At 45.9% G+C, this 22,264-nt stretch overlaps 1 protein-coding gene across 1 annotated transcript; it reads right to left on the bottom strand.

Moving 5' to 3' along the window:
• Window positions 1–15,594: 15,594 nt before the first annotated feature.
• On the bottom strand, window positions 15,595–20,426 carry LOC309670842 (uncharacterized protein; the record flags this gene model as incomplete). Its single annotated transcript, XM_082481953.1, has 3 exons — window positions 15,595–15,651; window positions 19,452–20,192; window positions 20,282–20,426. 3 exons carry the CDS (start codon window positions 20,424–20,426, stop codon window positions 15,641–15,643), a joined length of 897 nt encoding a protein of 298 aa, XP_082338079.1. The 3' UTR covers window positions 15,595–15,640.
• Window positions 20,427–22,264: the final 1,838 nt, after the last annotated feature.

The following is a 22,264-nucleotide window of genomic DNA, read 5'->3' as shown; positions in this document are numbered from 1 at the left end:
GGAATGACTGCTCGCCACAGAGTCAGGTCAGACCCAGGAAGGCTTATAAACTGTGGCTCTGCTGACTCTGTACTGATCCTGGGGGTGGAGCCTTGCAGTGCAACCCACACCACACTACCCAGATTTCCCGTCTCCCGAAGGACCTTTTATCCTGTGTACCCAACAGATGTGGGCTACTTGTGTTTTCATGTAGCACTGTGCCTGAGCTCACAAGCTATGTGGATATCAGAGCACCAGTAAGACAAGTGTCTCACCAAATCACCCATATTACTATGAGCCAGAGCCACTAAGCTCTACCAAGCCCGTCTAGTCATTCCAGTGTCACTGCAGTATATTTCCCAGCAGAGGAAATGGTTTGGCAGTGTCAGGGTAGATAACATTTCTCTGCATGAGATGGACTGAGAAATACCTCCTAGTATTGTCCAGGGACTGCCAGCATGCTGCCCAGTCAGCACATAGCCCTAACCAGCTGTGCCATTGCCATTAGCTGGTTGGCTGGACAAGCTTATTGGAGTTATTGGTGGTAGGACCATTTGGTGTTAAAGGCTGGACTGAACTCAGCATCTGATTAGATTATTAACGTTAGACACCCATGCGGTATCCCAAGAAAATCTCTCTAATTCTGTATCCTTCAGGTAGTGGAGTTAAGATGTGCTGATGGTTTTAATATACCCTGATGGATTGGAAAGGTCTGCACGCGTCAGTATACTCTATATATGTGTTCTGCTCTATGGTAGGTCCCAAAAGAACCATACAATCTGTTTTTTTACAGTGTCCGAGGTATCTTGTGGCCTCATAACCTCAGATGGTGGAGAGATGACTGTGTAATCTTGCTGTGGGATTGGCTCAGCCTGCAAGCATTTCAACAGGAATAAAAGTGCACCAAAGAACACAGAAGTGGCCAGCGCTTCTCTGCAGGACACAACCCTGCAGGTTGCTATGTGGGAGCAGGAGATAACAGTGGAGAAAGGCTGGTAGCAGGAAGGAGGTGTGATGGGGTAATGTGTATGAAAGAAATAGTGCTAAAATATTTTGCCAGCACTTTCCAGCTCAAGAACTGCAAGGCAATTTCTTTGAGAGGAAGGATTGAAGATTGCTATCCATTTTTGTATGTAACAATATTTTGAATTTAAATGCTTGTATTTGTAGTAGTAAAATTAGTATTTTTAAAACTATAGTTTTTTTTACCTAAATGCTGAACTTGTTTATTTATCACCCATACATTTAACAACCCATATGATGTGTATGGATTTTTGTATTTATTTCATTTTTTAAAAGGTTAGATGGACCTTTACTTTCCAAAGGCTGAGAAACAGCACTGTGGTCCATCCTCCTCTGAGAGAGCACGATGACGTTTGCGTAATGTCTTACAGCTTCCGGTGAAGTGGGTTTCACAACCTCCCTGGGTAATCTATTCCAGCGCTGCTTTACTCAGAGAAAGTTTTTGCAATATCTAGCCTTTTTTTTTTTTTCCTTTCTTCTTTTCTTTCCTGAAAATTAAACCGATTAGATCTTATCTTTGTCCTTCCAGCAATGTAATCGCTGCCTTTCTTAATAACAACCTCTCCTGCACTGCAACCATATTATCATGTCCTGCCCTACTCCCAGCCTTCTCCTCTAGACTCAACAAACCCAGTTCCCCCGCTTCTCCACAGAGACTGTTTTCCAAACCTCTTATCGCTGCAGATGTGCTCCCGTCCCCCTGCTCTCTGCCTGGACCAGCTAGGCTGCTTCCTGTCCCCCTGCGGTGGTTCCTCACTTCTCTCCAGCCACGTGCTGCCGCCCCGCAGCCCCCAGCCCCGGCACCCCCTTCCCCAGCCCCGGGGGCTCGCCTGCGGTGGGGCTTGGCTGGGATGCTTGCCGGGGCCGAGCGAGGGTGCTGTGTGGGGGCGGAGGCCCTGTTGGGCCAGGTGCTGGGAGCACGGGTGCCAGGCCCCCGGGCTCTGCCAAGCGCAGGAACCGGCATGTGCAGTTCACTCCTCTTACCTCCCAGCCCTGTCAGGAAACCAGCATCCTTGCTTTCTGGGGTTTGTCCTGAATTCCCAGGTTCAGGAAAATCACCAACTCTCTTCTCGGGTGCTCTCGGGTCACAGAATCACCGAATGGATTGTGTTGGAAGGGGCCTTCAGAGACCATCGAGTTCCAACCCCCCTGCCATGGGTATGGACACCTCCCACTAGACCAGGTTGCTCAAAGCCCCATCCAGCCTGGCCTTGAACACTTCCAGGGATGGGGCATCCACAAACTCTCTGGGAAACCTGTTCCAGTGCCTCACCACCCTCATTGTAAAAATTTTATTCCTTATATCCAATCTAAATCTACCCTCTTTCAGTTTGAAACTGTTGCCCTTTGTACTGTCACTACAGGCTCTGGCTAAAACTCTCACTCCGTCTTTCTTATAAGTCCCTTCTACATATTGAAAGGACCCAATAAGGTCTCCCCAGAGCCTTCTCTTCTCCATGCTGAACAACCCCAAGTCTCTCAGCCTTTCTTCATAGGAGAAGTTAATTATTTTCTGATGATCTGCTTTGGAAATTCTCTTAGGAGGCAGATCTCCCCACATTCTGAGGGATGCAAGCATTTCAGGAACTCCTAGAGAGGAAGGGCTACCGAAAAACAGCTTTATGTCCTTTCTGTCATTTTAGAAGTGCCAGCTTTCAGGCTCAGTTGGAGTTATGTAGCCTCCCAATTCAGCTCTTGACAGTCCTTGTATCAGCTACTTTAGTGGCCAGTGGTGAAAATCCTGGTCATGTGCGGTGTTACAGAACCAAATCCTTATAGTCTAAAGACCCCAAACAGTATATAGTTATCTCATTATTACCAGTATTCCACAGAATCCCAGAATCACGGAATGGTCAGGGTTGGAAGGGACCTCTGGAGATCATCTAGTCCAACCCCCCTGCCAGAGCAGGGTCACCTACAGCAGTTGCACAGGGCAGCGTCCAGGCGGGTTTTGAATGTCTCCAGTGTGGGAGACTCCACCACCTCTCTGGGCTGCCTGTGCCCATTAATACTTTATCATGAAAGTGGCACATTCTGCTGTTGGTTATTTCAGCCTGAAGAAAATAAACTTATTAGTGCTCCCTCTTCTCAGCAGTCTTTTCCCCCAAAATCATCCTTATGTGCCTCCCACATTCCCAACAGATTCAGTGTCCCTAAACCAAACGTTTTGACCTGCTGCCTGGAGAAGATATTACATAAACTGCAAAACAACATGGATAAGGCCCAGTCTCTCCCTGCTGATCCTCCCCACGGGGGTGCAAGTAAGAGCTCTCTGCTGTACCCAGCCACTGATCTCTGGCTATTGGAGAATGCTTATCTTTGATTCCTCTATGCACATGTTAAATTTCACTGAAATGAGCCAGTTGTTTCCTAAGTGACAAATGGGGGACTGACAGTGCAATAAAAAAGCTCTTGTTCCTCAAGAAACTACAGAAAAAGTAACTCCATAAGCCTGTCAAAAGTATAGCATGAAATTGATCCCTAAATCTGCAAATACGTATTTTCATAAAGATCAAATAGGGCTTTTGAATTGTCTTTTGACTTTAAAACTTCTGTCTCGTTACGAATATATCTAAATGGATAACAAATTTAGACTGAGCAGACTGACCCTGTATTCATAGGGCAGAGAGTGTAGGAAAACACTTTTAATTCTCTTTTCCCACTTCATCCAAAACCACTTGGTTCTTGAGAGGAGGGGTGGGACAAAAGAGCTCTGCCCACTTGCTGCAGCAACTCTCTTTGAACGCTTTTCTTAAGAAAGCTGGAAAAGGGCAGGCAAGCAACCAAAGGCACCAGGCAGAGCTTTTGCTCCCTGTCCATCACGGGCCTGATTCTGTGGGGTAGTTCCTGCAAAAAACTGGGGTGCATTTGAGGCAGGCGGTCTGGGTTGCAGACTGGGGCTGGTGTTTGGCCATGTATCAATAGCCGCAATATGGGTGTCTCCATCTGAGTTATAGTCCGGGCTCCCTTCATAGTCCCTGGAGAGAAATGGACACTGTTAGGTGCTGATTCACCTGACCTATTTTAGATGTCTACCTTAGGAATAGGTGAATCATGCCCTAGAAATGCTTCCTGAATATTTGAATAAGGGGCTTTTCTTGTTTTGTTCGATGACTTATTCTCAGTTTGTGATATGCAAGATTTCTTGGTGTTAAGAAATATTTTTTAATTCTTTTCATTTTTAATACAGAATAAATCTTTGCTCGAGATGAGGATGCACTGATAAGACATCTTGCTCTGAGAGATGGGGTTTCAAAAAATCAGCAGTTTCACTTCTGTGATTTTGTAGTTTGTCTTCGGGAAGGTATGTTTGGAATAGAAATGATAAAGTATTAAGACCAAAGAAGACAGAAGCCCAGAGGGAAAAAAGATGAGAAAGTCAGAATCTGAAACAACATAGTCAGGAAACACAGATGATGTGGTTTCTGTAAAAAGCTTGTTTGTTCAGTTACAGGGGAAGGGAATTTGTGTATGCATAGCTGCAGCTTAATTAACTGTGTATATATCACTGTATATATACAAAAAGGCAGATTAATTTATTGGATACGATATATCATATTATTATATTGGATATTATATGATATAGGGATATACTATTATAGATTTTATATGTGTGTGTGTGCACGAGTGTGTGCGTACTGTTGCAGACTCCAAATCTATGTGCATAAGGTGGCAGAGGAACTTGATAGAGAAGGATCTGTGTATGGAAAGTGGAATAAATAATTTTTTTATTACATCCAATGATTCAGCTAGATCTGCGTTTTTTTAAAGTTGCATTTCTAACCCTTCAGTATAGATAAGAAACACTTGAAGATGGGACCTAGCTTCAGAAATGGTCCTCTAATGTAAAGATATCTGTCTGTAAAAGTTAAGGACGATTTCTTTCAGTTGTCTAAATTTTCCCTCTGGACCCATTCTGCACGAGGGCAGCATGTGCAACAGGAGCTTGGCAGCTCCTCTATTTTGAAACACGTATGTAGGGATTCTGTGCTACTGCTCCTGTCCCTCTGAAGGTGTCAGGAATTTGGTGTTGCTTTCTCTGTGTTGCTTTTTCTTGCTTCTTGCTTATTCAATCAGCGTAGGATCATGCAAGGGGAAATATGAGAAGTGGTTTAATGTGGTGAGACATCAGCCTGAGCTCCAATTCATGTTCCTATGTAAACATGGTTGTCTCCCAGCCATAGGCCAGGTTTAGAGGTTCTTCATCACAGACATTTTAGTCTGTCTATTGTATTTGCTTTTCCTCCCATTAAGCCCCTGTCAAGAGCTACTGATGAGCTGCATTCATTGTTCTTTTTTATATGTGTTTGTAAGAAAGCTGTATTTTAAAGTATATGTCATATAAAATATGGTTGTATAAAATCTGTTTATAAACTTTACTTATGAAAAGGATTATAGACTGAGGTATAAAAGACATTTCGTTGGGCAGAAGACAGAACTTCATTTACAATGGATAAATTGTTGTTACTCAAACCAAGCAGCATGCAAGCTATTCATGGAATGGCATTCATCTTTAATAAATATTTTACATAATACATACAAGTTATTCGTGGAATGGCATTCATTTTTAATAAATGTTTTATGTAATGCTGACCACTTGGGACTCTCAGGAATTTAAGATTTGGTACCAGCATGGTCTCTTCTTTTCCTCGCTCTTGATCTCAGTGGTGTGAAAGTAGTTGTAGGGGCTTTTCCAGTTCCAGCCTCTCTGAATGTTTCCAGTGTATTGGCAGACTGCTTTATAGTACATGCAAGCTTATTAATAGATCTTTGCTTTTCTTTGTGAACTTTCATAGACTCCTTAGTGCTAATTTTCACACACACACACACACACACACACACACACACAGGTCAAAGACTCATAAACTGAAAATTTGCAGTGTATTTGCGAAGACTTCTATTTTGGGGGGTATGCAATGCTATTTTAAAACATAATATAACTGGGGCTGCTTTCCTTGTTGCAGTTCCTGCTGACAAATCATCCTGGTCTCAAACATTAATCTTTGGGAAAAGTGAGTGTCAGAAGCCTGGTTATGAAGCCATGGGGCCATTTATCGGCTGCAGTGACACTTAGGTTTTGCTGGAGGTAGGTATGGGGCACAGCAAGTCTTAGCCACGAAGAGCAGAAGATGTTTTGCATTCTGAGTCTACTGGTATTAAATGTGCTTTTTACAATTATTTACAGTGAAATTCATTGTAAGAATGAATCAGACATTGGCATTTAATCTGAACTAAAGTTGTGAAACTTCAAAAGACTATGCAGGAGATAGGTTGCTGTGGTGATGTGTATCATCCAGAGCTATGTAGCTCTTCTATGCAAAGTATGTCCTTGTGGTTATGCCTTTTCTAGTATTTCTTCTTGCTTATGTAGAAAACCTATATGAGTAATAATTTGAAAAATTTAAAGGCTTTTAAAATTTCTTAAATAAAATTATTTTTTATAAATAAATGCCTCAATGTAAATATACATATTTGATTACGATACCTATTACTATAAATATAAATGTATACATTTGTAATTAGAAACCAATGTAATAGTCCATTCTCAAGTGTTTTATCTCTTCAAGAGGAAGGAGTATGCTGAACTGAGTTTTGTGGTAGCTGATTTTACAGTAGTATTATGTGCAACATTTTTGGTTTATACTGCAGAGCAGGGGCAGGAACACTTTCTTCTATTTTTAATTTTGTGTCTTAGTGATATGGATAATTCACAGTGGTTTCTCTTATATTTTTCTCAGTTGACCGTACCTAATGCAGTCAAGTCATGAAATATGTGTATTATGGTGGGATGAGGCTTTTGCAGCATGAAACAGATCATCAGTATTTAAACTCTGACCTCTAGGTTTGATGAAAATCTTTTTAGAAAACTGTAATATACAAAGGTGAGCTTTCACTCCTTCTACTATCAACTTTATAATTGCAATATTTTTGAAGTATTTGTTCTTAAGGGTTTCTGGCTTTCAGAAGAAGTTGATATGCTGTTTGTTTGCAAAGGAAAATGTGAGATTTACAGCTGAAATGGACATTTATGTGGAAGGGCATTTTTTCCCTGTTGTATCTGTTTATTATTTGGTTTAGGTAGCATTGCTTTCTCTAAATCTTGTACATGAATATTAACTACTCAATAATCCTAGTAGACAAAGCACTGGCAGAGGAATTTAGACTCAGTTCATCAGCTCAGAATAAAGTATTATAAAGATTCCACATTGGGTCCATTTTAAATTAAATTACTTATTATCCTATAGAGCTTCCTGGTCAGTTTTCTTCTCTTTCTATTTAATTTTTTTGGGGTTGTTTTTTTGTTTGTTTTTTTTTTTTTTTTTTATCCCTTTTTGTTTGTCAACTCTGGATGCAATTCTGAGATCAAAAAAGCCAGTATTTGCACAGCTTTTTGATTTCCTGGGACGAACTCTAAATATGTAAGCGGTGGCTTTGTCCACAGTTTCAGAGATTGGACTTTGCTGCTGCAGTCATGATCATAATAAAGGAAGGAAAACAGACCCAAATGCACCATGCAAAGTAAGACGGTTTATGGTTGGACTTGATCATCTTAAAGGTCTTTTCCAACCTAAATGATTCTATGATTCTATTACTGGTTGGGGTTTTTTTTGAGGGGAGGGGGCGGGTTTTTTCCCCCCTTTGTTTTAAAATATCATATGCTCCCCACTACAGCTCTGCTTTTCCATTACCTGTTGGAATTGGAGTGGTAATCTAAACCTGGCAGAATGTTAAATTTCCCCTGCCGGGCGCCAGACGATGCTCCAGCTTTTGACCTGTGCAATACTGGAAAAGGCCACACGAGGGGTTATACAGCAATGCCTTTGAGACGCTTCATCAGAAAGCTGTGAAGTACTGATGGCTGACACTGGGTCTGAAAGAGGCTGGGCAAAAGTCCGTATGCAACTCTAGCTAACCCATTAGACTATAATTTTGTTATATGAGGACTTAATTAGGCCTCCTGTAATAATTCCAGAACACTCACGAAAGACTAGAGAAGAACCCCACGTAGTCATTAGAAGCCACAAAATACCTGTATGAGTCAAAACCCCTACCCAAAGAAGGGAAAACACTTCATTTACAACTCATTTCTCAATGACTTCACATGGATGTGAAATCACTCATTTGACCTTGATGATCTCTCACAAAAGTCACCGATCTCGGCACCGATCTCTTAGACTAAGAAAGTAGGTGCTGCAGCTGATGGGAGGGTCTCTGCTAGAAGATGACAGGCTGTTGTGAAAGACGGTGAGCAGAACACTGTGCACACACCATCACAGTAAGGAACAACACTAGCTGCCATGTATATCTGGCACCAGCCAACCTTTTTTTCTTTTGTTGTTGCTGGAAGAACAGATACAGCCTTTAGGCTAGTAAGGTATGTTTTAGGTGTGACTCCTAATCATGATACTGTTAAAATTGACTTTATTTTAAAATTTTTTAAATTTTAAAATTTGATTTTAAATTGATAGGATAAATCAAGAGTTAAAACAAAATGGGGTTTTATTAGACTCAGTGCATTACCTGGGAAAACATGCAGGATTCAGCCAGCCTGCTTTCTCCTGCAGATAAACTTGAACCTATGGATCCTCCTCTGTGGCTTTAACAGCATCTGAATGTTTCTAGCCCTCCATGGAGGTGAATGAACATACTCAATTTCTTTCCCTGGACTGAAAGTAATTCTGAGCTGGTTTACCCATGTCAGTTAGCCAGCCTGGTTTCTTGGGGACCCTTTTTCCCTCCTTTCTTTTCAGTATGTGTCACAGGTGCCGTGGCTCCATGTACAAATTCTTGTGCAGTTTAAGAGGTTCTCTTTTCCAGTTTCATCCCTTTCCTCACATCCCCTTGCCACCACAGCTGAGTGCCCTCTTCATTACAGGCACTCAAGAGCAGGTGTAATTAACTGCCTTGTTGTAAATAGTTCCCTGTTGAACAAAGTGGGGGAAAGAATGGATGCTAATGTGCTGTTGCTGGGAGGTAGGAAGGATTGGTTGGGGTTAAGTAAGGACAGAAAGCTTGCTGCCAGAGTAATCGTGCCATAGAGTTCCACCTTCAGAAACACCAGCATATGAAACAAGAAGATGCCTCACATTTTCCCTTTTAATCCCATTTTATGCCTGCTAAACCCATAATCATAGAATCATAGAATGGTTAGAGTTGGAAGTAGTTAGAGTAGTTCCAACCCCCCTGCTATGGGCAGGGGCACCTCCCACTAGACCATGTTGCTCAAAGCCCCATCCAACCTGGCTTTGAACATTTCCAGGGATGGGGCAACCACAATTTCTCTGGGCAACGTGTTCCAGTGTCTCACCACCCTCACAGTAAAGAATTTCTTCCTAAAATCTAATCTAAATCTACCCTCTTTCAGTTTAAAACTATTAGCTGTTGCTACACGACCTGATAAAGAGTCCCTCTCCACCTTTCCTGGAGGCCCCTTGTAGGTACTGAAAGGCCCCAATAAGATCTCCCTGGAGCCTTCTCTTCCCCAGGCTGAAGAGCCCCAACTCTCAGCCTGTCTTTGTAGGAGAGGTGCTCTGGCCCTCTGATCATCTTCATGGCCCTCCTCTGGACTTGCAACAGGTGATCACCTTGGATGCCTTTTGCATTGGTGCCTGCAAGCAATCTAGCCCTCAAACAATTGCCATGCCGTTTTTCTGCTTTGTTTTTGCTCTGGTTTCCCCCATCTCTCCGTGACCATTCTTTTAGTATGACATTTCCCTCCTGGTTCTGCCCAACAAATCCTTGCAGCAGCAGTCAATCCAGGCAAACGGCATTCCTGCACTCTTAGCTACTCTTGTGCTTGCTGTAAGTCCACTCCCCCAAGAGACAGGCTGCATTTCTAAAGTGATAACACACCAGTATTCTTGATAATGTTCTCATTATCTTACTGAAAAAGCAGAGGAAATAATGGATTTTTGCATAACCTTTTTTCTGCAGTCTTAAAGTAAATATTGTAGGAGGTCAGGTGTTTTGCTGAACCATTATTGCTGTGGCATTTCTTTGGCTGACAACTCTACACATTATTTTGAGTGGAATCTAGGCAGAAGTCACTACTGTTGCGTGAAATGGTGGTGAAACGCTGGAACAGATTGCCCAGAGAGGTGGGAGATGCCCTGTCCCTGGAAACATTCAAGGTCAGATTGGACAAGGCTCTGAGCAACCTGATCTAGTTGAAGTTGTCCCTGCTTATTACAGGGGCATTAGACTAGATGGCCTTTAAAGGTCCCTTCCAACTCAAACCATTCTATGATTCTATAAATCCTTTCTGTACTTGTGCCTTTGGGTGGAGCAAAGTCTTTATCTAACAATATCCCCCATCATTCCTTGCTAACAGCAGCAATTGCTTAGGCACCCTGTAGGAGGAGCATGTCATATACCCCAGTAAGTTATTTTAATTGACTAAGCAGATTTTTTGCTTCTGAATAAATCTCTAGATTGTTAATTATAATTATACTTTCCATCTTTAAATTGTGCTTCAGAATTACTAACTGTCATTTCATCAGTACTTAGCATGTGTCTCAAGCATGTTATTAGACCACTATATAATGTGTAACTGGCTGGCTGGCTAACTGGAATTTAAGCTTTTTTTGTGGCTTTTGATGTAGTATCATTAAATAGTACAGAATTAGCATCTTTGTCCACAGAGTCCAGCTCTGGATGTATGCTTCCATTCAGGCAGCTCTTCTTCCCTCCACATTTTTCAGTGAAACATCTTCCCTCCTTTTTTCTCTCAGTCTCTGCCTCTAAGACCACAGCGGTCTTTGTCATCTTCAGAAGCTTTCTAGGAAAGACATGAATTGAAACACATGGTCCGTTGCATAGCCTCTGTCTGATGTGTTTTCATTTGAGTCACTCCTTCATGTGAGGTGCATGTGCTGCAAACCAAGACAGATGCTTTAATCCAATCCGCATGACAAACTCTCAAATGGAAGTTAACAGTCATGTTTAAAAAACAGGCAAATTATTGCTAAAGGAAGAAGGAAAGTAATTTCAGTTTCTGCTTTGGGCTGAGGTCTTACCTTTATTTTGGCTCTTATTATGTTTAGTTTTAATTAAACTTGTAGATGGGTCATGTTATTGAAAAAACAGATCAAATTAAGTTTCCTACATTTGTAAGAAATTTACCCTAAACGGTGTTTTTCCCTGGGAAACTACCACAACAACAATCCCTCCCATCACTGTCTCTTCCTCTTTTCTATGCCTCTGGGATGTCCTGTCCTGCCACAGCTCTGGTTGCTTTCCCCCGCTGTCTCCTTAGCCAAGCCTGTGCGAGAGGAGGAACTTGCTCTTCCTGCTTGAGATGGTCTTCCTTGCTGGGGAGGCCTGGATTCTGCTGTCTCGTTCTGCTGCCTGCTCTGCAGCCTGGACAGGAGGCTACAGGGGACAGATGTCCAGGCACGGGACTTTCCACAGGCTGGCAAAACTACAAGCAGGTAAGGAACCCTGGCTGCTACTGCTGCAGCAGACTTGTTTAAGCTCCTTGCATTCAGCTTCCCTTGATTCACCCAGAAAGGTGCAGCTAAACCAGGCACAAAGCTATTTTCATTCAGTGGCACAGACTTGTGAAGTTCCCTAGGCCTTGTTTCTTGCATAAGGAGTAAGGCAGGTGGCTGTAGAGCAGTTTAAATAATTGCTGCTAGGCATTTAAAGCAGTCATTCATGACTGCAGTTTCCCATTTGGTTCCAGTGATGACTAAACTTGTCTAAGCCTCTCCTTCCCTTCCCTCAGACATTTTCCCCCTGTCATACTGGCACAGCTGTTTGTGTGTCTGTACAGTGGATTGGATCAGGAACTGATCCGGCTAAAAATAACTGAGGGTAGAGTAGGGAACTATTACTCTTCAGCCACTGGAACTTTCCAGCCTGTGTCATGATGCAGTTGCACACACAGCTGCACTGGCGCAGCAAGCAGAGCATGGGAGTAAATCACCATGAGGACACACAGAGGAGGGGATGAGGGACACGTGCTGCTTTTGAAATAAAAGCAGGTGGAAACACAGCTTCGGTGGGATGACCAGGGTAGTACAAACCTAGCAGCTCCACTCCTCAAAGGTCTGTTAGCAAGATATGAGCACTGATTCCAGCTGTGTAACGTACATTTGGAAAAGATTCATAGGCTGGTCCTCCTCTGGAAATATTCCTTGTGTGCGAAAATAGGTACATTTCTGTTTAATGCCCTTGTTCTACTTTCTCTTAATTCATTGCTGCTCCCCCAGGGCTGCTGTTTCATGAAGTGGACTGCATGGCAGGAATACTAACGTAAGGAACCGCTGAGCCCTTCAGATGTTTGTTACCACCTGCCCCAGACTGCAATTTTCCCTCATTTGTGCCATCTATAATTATTCATTTTCTCTTGCATTCCAAGATATATCTGGGTTTCTTCTGGCTTCTCTCTTCAGTTTATGATTCATGCCTCCTGGGATGACTATTTTTAAATACCAGTCATTTCCTTTTTCTCACCCTCCTACTTGTGACTTGGCACTTCACTGCTTCCCTACCCAGGAATGCTCCTGCTGGGAGTTGGCTGGTTTGAGCACTGATGACAATGAAGGTGAAGCATCAAGAGCTTCAGAGCCTGAGGAATTTCAGGATCTTCTCAGGTTACATTTCTTCAGAAAGGAATTCACACTTTCTTTAAGGCATCAGTGGCTCTGTACACATTGAGGTGGAAGCTGCAGTTGAAACCCAGTTACATTAACATTAGCAGCTACATCATATATAAGCCAAATGAAAGCAAGTGCTTGAGGCTTAGGGCAGGATGTGGCTGCCCTAAGGCAAACTCTGAATGCTTTCACACCAACCTCTGTGCTCAGAATAGGCCTGAGACATAACATCACTGTCGACCATGCCAGGTAAGTCCTTAGATTTCAAGGGTTCAGAAGAAGTACCATCATATTTTTGCCAACTTCTTTCACCTTTCTAAGAATGTGAGGACTTGTGTTCAGTGATTTTAATTCTTTTTTTTAATTTTTCTCTCTCTAGACACAAGGAAAAATGTTTTGTTCCACCCCCGTCTCCTTCATTCCCATTGCCGCTTCCTTTCTTGTAATTATTGTTAAAAGATGTCTTTTTTTTTTTTTTTTTTTTTTAAGAAAGCAGCTTGTGGTTCCTTTTGACCCTAGGTTCACAAAAAAGTTTGATCATATGTCCAATGAATTGGGAAGATGTTTGCAATCTCTCTAATGCATACTATATGTAAACTCTGTTTTTCCTGTTTTGCTTGGTATTTCTGCCTGCCTGAAGGCATAGAGAGAATTCAAAGGTCAGTTAAAGAAATCAGGCAAGAAAAAAAAGCAGTTGCCCAGCAAAGAGGCATCTCCTTAAGCACAACAGCCAGGTGCAGAGCTGTGGGAAGCAACTTCTTAGCCCCTATCCTAGTAAAGATCTTCTGCTAAGGCTGGGAAAAGGCAGATCAAATAACATAGGTCTGTGGAAAGCTCCACCTTATGTAAAGGCAGATGCACCTTACATGTCCTTTGGGGTCATCTGCGGTAAGCAAGCAGAGACTGTCCTTTTGTGAGGGAAAACATTGACAGAATAGGGACTGACACAGAGAAGCCTCCTCTGTGGTTCTGTGATTAAAACACCCACCTGAACCATAGCTAGGTAGCGTTCAGCAGTATTTTGGTGAAGATCAGCTTGACGTAGAGACATACCAGGCAATGGCCCAAAGCAACATATGACCAGCAGCAGGAGAATTGCAAAAGCTCTGGAAAGCAAAAAAAAAAGAAGTGCAGATATGAGCGAGCAATTACTTGGGGGGTTTAGAGAATGGTGACCCTTCTTCCATACAGTTGTTACCACCTCCAAATCACCTTGTCTTCCCAGCAGCCTCAGGAAATCCAGTTCCCCAGTCTTTCTTCCTAGCTGTTCACCCCATTTCAACCTCTTCTGCTTACCCTTTCCCTCACATGTTGGCCTGGTTCAACCATTCACCTTTGACATGGCAAAATGTGTTGTGATGTCTTTACTTTAGCTGTGTTGCCCTTCTTAATAATGCCGTGCCATTATCATTACCCTTAGCCGTGCCCCGGGCAGGGAGATAAGCTTGTTCAGGCCAGTTGTGCTTGCAGTATGACCAGAGAAGCCTTTCCAAGTAAGCTTTTTCAGGGGTCAGAACAACTGCATTTCCAAGCAGAAAAATCTTCCTTGGTCCGGCTTCCTGAGGCCTCTTGCAAGTTCTGTGAGTAGCTTTGCTTTTCGGATGAAGGTTACTTTGGTCAGTTCCTCAAGGCTGTGCAGCCAAGGTTTGCTGTGGTGTGGTAGAGTTATTTTGAACTGCCTGTCCATATGGGTGTTCAGACAAGTCTCTTCTAAGTAATGCTAATCTTTGCACCCAATGAAGCTGTGCTTTGCACGGAGAGTGCCAAAGGGAAGGAACCAAAGGAGTTTGCACATCTTTGCACTCTCTGCATCCGTGAGGATGTTTGGACCTCTTATGGCTTGCTTTAATCAATGGGTGCTTTCAATTACCCTTGAAGGGTTACTGTGTTCTGACCATGCTGTCCCACCCATCCCAATGCGTCCCCCAGGCACAGAGTCAGCTATGTGCAGCTACAGATACCTCCATAGAAAGCCTCGGGAAGAAAGAGGAAAATTCTGCTTCCCCTAAGAAGTCTGGTTCCTGTGCTCTCTGGTTCCCAGGCTCTCACATCTGTTCACATGAATGAGTGTCCAAAACAGGCCAGGCCTGTGAGAAGAAAACCAAACAGTAGTCAAAGCCCACCAAGACTGCAAAAGCAGTGTTATCAGGTGGATTCATGCATTTTCTACTAAGAAAGCCAGCAAGCCCTTGAATGAGAAAAGGAGGAGACAGTTGACAGATGGATCAGCTGACTTATGAGGTGTATTAGGTTTGGCATGGAAAGGCTAAAGGCCCTTCAGAGCTTGGGACACAAGAGTAAAAGCAGTAAAGCAGACTACCCCAGCAATGCCTCTTTTGGCCTCTGTTTGCTCCATCTCCTTGAAATATCCTGTATTTTCCTTTTTTCAGAGATGGGGGCTCCTGTTGTCTCTCTGGCTGTTCTGTTGGGGTAAAGGGGAAACAGAGCCACAAAGAACACAGTTTGCTGTGCAACCAATGGCAGTTTTGTTTGTTTGATATATCTCAAAAATTGTTTTAGAGATTACACATAAAATAATTTTTTAAATTTATTAAACACACAAAAACACCTGTTAGCCAAGATCAAAAGAAACCCGTTTTCCCAGTCATAAACAATGAAGCAAAGAGGAATGTAAAAAACGTATTTCAGTCATCACTATCACGTATACTTTGTCAACGGGGGACTGGAAAACTGGATCCCATACAACCCAGGTGACACAACTGGGAAGATAATCTCAGAGCAGCTGCGGCTCTGTTAGAATCAGGTTCATCTACCAGCAGGATGGTGTGTCACTGCAGAATAATGGTCTGCCACTTTCTCTTGTAAAGGAATGGTGAGCACTTTGTCCCATCCTCTGGCTTTTCAGATTCATGCAGAAATGTTAGATGAAAATGAAGACCACTTCTAAGAATACCCCTCACCTCCAGATTCTTATTTGTATTGCACAGCAGCTGTGCTAAGTAACAGTCATCCCTCTGTGAAGGATGACACGTGTATTTCCAAATCTGGTCCTGCCAGGGGCCAAGAAACTGTGATGCTCAGGAGGTCACTGGGGAAAAAGAAAGAAAAAAAGATGGAATAACAAAGAACACTAGGGTGAAAAAAATTTATTTCAGAGATGTCAATTTGTCTATCTTAGGTATTTCTAAAGTGCCATAGTATTACTGTAGTATCTAAGCACCATCAGCACAACAGGAATTTACAGTATTCTACAGAGTTCCCTCAGCTGGCAGGAGAATCTGGGCACCAGCCGGTGACCACAAGCCTGGGATGGAGTGTGCTAGGGATGGTCTGCTGAAATTATAGTAGCTAATTACCTTTTGCTTTTTCCAGTAATCTCCCACTATGATCCTGATGGAGGAGAAAGCTGTCAGAGAAGCCAGTAAGCTAGTTGCTGTGAAAGTAAACCTTCTAGTTCTTGACTTTTTGCACATGCCCATACCTCTGTCTTCTGAATTTGGCTCATGAGTTTGTGCTGCCCACAAAGCAATTAAATCACTGGAATAAGAGGAACATACCCTGTAATTTCTGCAACAGCAAAGGAAGGGTGGTGCCCAGATTCTCCTCTCCAGCTAGATGATCACAAACAGTAAAGGGCAGACAGGCTAGGCAAAGTGAATTATTTCAGCCAAGTGACACTGAACAGTGAAAACTTAACATTGGCTGTGGAAAGGAACTCCAGAAATGTGCTTACACTGGTGAGCAATCCAATCCTAGCCACTGAGACTACTGCACTGGCAATGTGCTGTGAACCCTAAGGCCACTTTGATGTGACATACAGTTTTAAATAAGTTCATAAAGATCTTAGAAATAAATGCATGGCAATCCTTTTCATTTACAGAGCACTGTTAAGTATACACAGCACTTCACAAAATATGTAGAAAGGAAAATAAATGCTCTGAGGACTGCTGTGAAGGCATATTCAGGGGCAGCTGGCTTCTCAAACCAGAATCTTGATGTGAGGGTTTCCCCTTGAGTTGAGCTCAGCTATGTGCAGACCTGGGTTTTATTTCACTGATCTGCTACAGTGACTCAGTTCAGATTGCCAAAAGAAAAGTTGCATTCACAAGACGCCTTTCCCTGGCAAACAGGGCTTCCCAGCCAAACAGACAGTTTTAGGGCTGCAGATTTCCTTTAGGAAACTTAAACTGGAATGAGACAGACCCACACAAATTGATCAGTTCTACAGCTGGACTGCAGAATAACCTTTGAATTCAGTTAAATCATTTTTAGGTAGGCTCAATGCCTACCAACTGAGAGCTGTAATATCCCTTCTGAAAGTCTGCTAGCAAACGAAAATCTTGACGCTTCTGGAACCAATTAGATGACCATTAGTTACATTTCCAAACCACTTTCCAGAAGTGGAACAGAAATCAAGAAGTCATTGGTTTGAAGCTGTTCATAAAGAAAAAAAAAAAACACAACAACAAAAAAACCCCACAAAGCTAAACACAAAAATGTGCATTTGCAAACAAAGGCTTTGGTTCCTGTGTAAACAAAGCCCACTCCATTTCTGAAAGCTCCTTCTACTTCCCTGAGCAGCTGCACATAAAGGTGCCTTGTTCCTCTTAGGAGCTACAAACAATTTCATTCTCCCCCTACAGCTCCTTTTTATTAAAGTATATGAAAATAACATTTTATCAGCAGTTGAGTGTCAAGAAGTGGCTCGAGGCTTGCAGAAGGGATCCCTCCAATCCCTTGGAGAGTAGCAAGTTCTGTAGAGCAAGCCATTCACAAGCATCCCTGGCCAGCAGCTGCTCAAATCCATGGATCTTCTTAGCATCTTTATTTCCTTCATCTCTTCCCCACCACAGCTCCAGTCTTTTCACTGACTTCGGTCTGCATTCCTTTTTCCAGAGACCTACTGAAGCCATGGAGCCAGCTGCAGGATTAGTAAGGTACATTGCAAAACCAGAAATCTTTTCTAAGCTCAAACAGTACTGGATATGCACACCAGTCAGCATCGTCACTAAAATGACCAGCAGCAAAACAGTCAAAAATATAAACAATGTAAAGTGTTGCACTGCAATTGCTTGTAGTTAAAACCATGAGGGGGTATATCCTACAACTGCCACTGATATGTACCTGTGTAAAACAAGGGGGAGAGCACTAGGCTGAGTGACATTTAGAAATCATTCCTCACAACCATTGGGGCCACACACTTTTATATAGATATATAAATAAAACAACTCAATTCCAGATCTTACACACACACACACAAAGTAATCAGTGTAAAACTGAATGTCCTCATGTGAAAACTCAGATGTTTTGGTACAAAACCTATTTCTCCCAGCTTCTTATTGAGAAATGCTAGTATACACAGTATGTTTAGCATTTTGAGAAGTACTGATACGGTGTAGTGTCAAGCAGCTGGCCATTTTGACCACTTCCATGGTGTGTGCACACAGGATCGCTCACTGTGAGTGTGAAGATACATGTAGTACAAAAGCTAGTTCATACATATGTGATTACATACATACAGATGTTATTTATGCACACACACACTGGTCAAAATGGGACTTGAGAAATACTGATATAGAATCAGGTCAGTCTTAGTACACCATTGTTCTGTCGTATTTTGCAACACAGCTTACACCAGCCCACTTGAACCGTATCTGTGAATCCCAATTCTGCAGAAAGAGGAGGCTACCCATACAAACTCACAGGCGACCTCCATACACCTGTCAAGTTGCGTACCACAGTCTTAGCAGCAGCAGTATAATTCTGATTAATTTTTTTTAGGCCTCCAGGTATGATAGTTTTCTACATCAGTTACCCACCAGTTCTGAGATTCCTGAACAGGCCGTGTCCCTATCCTGCAGCTCCCTCGTTCCTACCACCCAAGCAGCATTTGCAGAAAACCTTGCAGGTAAGCCTTCCTTCTCTGGTTCAGGTATGCCTACACGGTCCTTTTACAAGCAGACTCAAGTGGTCTTTGCCTGTGCTTCAAGTGGGATCGCGCACAGTATACGCATAACGCAGTCTCCAGCTTCTCAGCAGGGCTTCACTTAGCTTTTACCTTCCTGACTGCTGTATGAGACTGGCTTAGACCACATGCATGGTGAGCTTCCACAGACCTCTGCAATAGGCCACAACATTTCAGCTGTGAGCAGAACAAAGCCCCTTAAAGACCCCATCTCCCATCTTATTTCCCTTGACAAGACCACACATACATATGTTGCATGACCAAGCAGCTTCTCATCATGTGACCTGATGTTGTGAGTTCTCCCCTCAGACCCCCAGGCAGACACCCCTCATGGGGAGGTGGGAGAAAACATCTGCACCTTGGCCACATGGCAGATGGCATCCGATTCTAGTACCAGGCAAAGAGGATTACAGGGGCTTGGGATGCAGAACTACCCACTGCAATCACTGCTCACTTTCTGTCCATGCCCAAGGTGCACTGAAAGGAGGAGGTGGCTGAAAAGGGCAACATGGGCCGAAAGCATTACTCTGCCCAGATGCCTATAATCCAGTGGTCCTGGTGGAGTCACCCCCTTGTCCACCCACTTGTTCCTTAGGCACATTTTGGACAGGCCTCGACCAGGAGCTGTATCCTAGGTCACCCCCAGACCACACCTAGTGACGCTGCCTACCACATGTGCACTCGCTGGTGTGAGACTAAGTAGGAGTTGCGACTGAAGCTCTTCCCACAGTGAGAGCACTTGAAAGGTTTCTCCCCAGTGTGGGTACGACGGTGACGGATGAGAGTAGAGTTGTCACTGAAGCAGGTCCCACACTCGGCACACTTGTAGGGCTTCTCCCCAGTGTGGGTGCGACGGTGCTGGACAAGGTGTGAGCGCTGGCTGAAACTCTTTCCACAGTCAGGGCACAAGTATGGCTTCTCACCTGTGTGGACACGCCGGTGGATGACCAGCTTGGAGCTCTCACTGAAACACTTGTTGCAGTCTGCACACTTGTAGGGCTTTTCACCTGTGTGAAGCCGCTGGTGGGCAATGAGGTTGGAGCTGTCGCTGAAGCGCTTGCCACACTGAGGGCACTTGTAGGGTTTCTCACCTGTGTGAAAGTTGGCGTGGCGGAGCAGGCCTGAGTTCTGGTAGAAGTTCCTCCCACACTTGGCACAGACATAAGGCCTCTCCCCAGTGTGGTTGCGCTGGTGCTGCACCAGGTGGGTGCTCTGGCTGAAGCTCTTCCCGCAGTCCTTGCACTGGTACGGCCGCTCACCTGTGTGGACGCGCTGGTGCTGGATGAGGTGGGAGCGGCGGCTGAAGCTCTTGCCGCAGTCAGCACACATGTACGGCTTCTCCCCAGTGTGGATCCTCTGGTGGCGGATCAGGTCAGAGCTGCGGTTGAAGCTCTGCCCGCACTCGATGCAGATGTAGGGCTTCTCTCCCATGAATGCTCGCTGGTGCACCACTGTCTCCTTCCGCTTCCGAAAGCCGCAGCGAGAAGTCTTCTCCGGCCCTGTCTCTGGGGAGAGAAGGTCTGGCCTCGGACAGGACACTTCCCTGTCACAGCCCGGAGGAGAAGCTTCCCTTATGAAACAGTCTGAAATGGCCCCGCAGGGTTTGGCTCCCTCCGGCCCATCTCGCTGGAGATCCCTCTCATTTTCACTCATGCTCCCATCACCTGCCGGGACAGAAGGAAGAGCCCAGACACAAGCAACATGTTTAGTCATGGCCGGCGCCCCCCCCTTCTCCTCCACCCAGCTTGGTCACCGCAGCTGCCCCACACGGCCCCCGGCCAGGTGCTGCGTCCTCCCGCCCAGCCCAGTCCGTCCCGGCTCCGCCGTCTCCAGGGCAGAGGCGAATGCGGCGGGACCAGCTCCATCCCCGCCTCGCTGTCACCCGCCTGCGCGGACATCCCTGTCATCCCCGACCGACCCAGGGACTGGCGAGGGGGCGCGACCCCGCGCCCCGCCCGCCGGCAGCAGCTTCCCCCTGCCGCCCGCCCCCCAGCCTGAGGGGGCTGGGCCGGGGCACGGCAGGCCGAGGCGGGAGCTGCCGGGAGCGGTGGGAGGAGGCAGAGCCGGGAGGCCGGCAGGCAGCGGCGGGGTCTGGCGGCAGCACCCGCCCCGCGTTGCCGACCCCCGCCGCCCTTACCCCGCGGGCAGCACCGGCGGCGACGCTGCGGGAAAACCAACCCCCGCCCCGGGTGCGCCCCCGCAGTCCGGTCCCCGGTCCCTCAGCTGTCCCCGCCCGGGGCCGGCGACCCGCCGTGCCCGCCTCACCTCCGCCCGGCGTCGCGGCCCGGCCCGGCCCGGCCCGGCCCGGCCCGGGGGGCGGAGGGGGCGCCGGGCGCAGCCCCGGCTGGGCGCGGCGCGGCCACCGGCCGCGGGGAGGGGAAGTTCCCCCGCGCGGGGCCGACCCCGCCGGCACTTCCTGCGGCTCCCGGGAGGCGGCCGGCCGGCCTCTATGGTTGTAACCCTTCCGGCCCCGGTGCGCCCTGCCCTCCGCTCCTCACCGCGGCGGAGTGGAGGTCCCCCCTCCCCGGGCGGGCGAGGGGCTGCAGGAGGCCCCGGCAGGCGCGGCCTGGCCCGGCGGCGGGGCTAGGCTCGGCCGCCGGTGGAGCACTTCCCCGCCCGCAGCGTCTGCCGCCCGTCGCTCCCCAGCCGGGGCGCACCCCGCGGCCTCTCCCGTTCACCCGGCGGCGGCGGCCGCCGCCCGGCTCAGGCCTGGCCCGCCGCTGGCCTCTCCCTGCTGCTCGTCCCTGCCTGCCCGCGGGGTGTGGGCTCAGCCCCGTGTCCTGGCCCCCATTCAGGGTCTTGGGAGGAGAGGAGAGGCTGGAGCGGGTCTCTGGCCGGGCGCCATGCCGACAGGAGTCATATAGCGGAGGCCTGGGCATGGCCGGGTCCTGCCATAGGGGTGCAGCCCTGCTGGCTGGAAGCGCAGCATCTGCACTTAGTCGGGGACCACGGGGCAATAGGAAGCAAAAAGGACCGAGGTTTGGCGGGCTGCCTCAGTTGCCCGTCCTGCTCCCCTGCCCACGGCCATGCCGTGGCTTCCAGTTCTCGCAGTGCTGGTCCTGCCGCCTCCTCTCCTGTGCAGCCTTCACAAGCTTCCTCCCACTGCCACATTCTTCTATTGCCTCTGTTGTTTTCTTCACCTAACGCCCCCCAGCATGTCTTTGTATCACAACTGTCTCTGTTGCCTCCGTCAGTTTCTTTATTCCAGCTCCAGAATAAAGAGAAGGCTCTGGGGAGACCTTATTGTGTCCTTTCAATATATGAAGGGGGCTTCTAAGAAAGATCTTTTTACCAAAGCATGTAGTGACAGGACAAGGGACAACAGTTTTAAACTGAAAGAGGGTAGATTTAGATTGGACATCAGGAATAAATTTTTTACCGTGAGGGTGGTGAGTCACTGGAACAGGTTGCCCAGAGAAGTTGCGAATGTCCTGTCACTGGAAGTGTTCAAGGCTAGGTTGGATGGGGCTTTGAGCAACCTGGTCTAGCAGAAGGTGTCCCTGCCCAGGGCAGGTAGGTTGGAACTAGATGATCTTTAAAGTGCCTTCCAATTCTAACCATTCCATGATTCCCAAATTCCAGCACCTGATGCATCCCCAAACTCATAAATGAGGAACACTGGCTGTTTTGATGAAAGGAAACTCAGAGCATATGGGAAAAAAAATTAAAAATTTTGGATTTACCAAAAGGTAAGAGAGAAGCCTAGATTTTAATGAGACTTTCGTGCAGTTGAGTC

This window comes from Vanellus vanellus (assembly GCF_965231255.1).
Source record: "Vanellus vanellus genome assembly, chromosome: 1".
Lineage (NCBI taxonomy): Eukaryota > Metazoa > Chordata > Aves > Charadriiformes > Charadriidae > Vanellus > Vanellus vanellus.
This window is presented reverse-complemented; position numbering and strand designations above follow the sequence as displayed.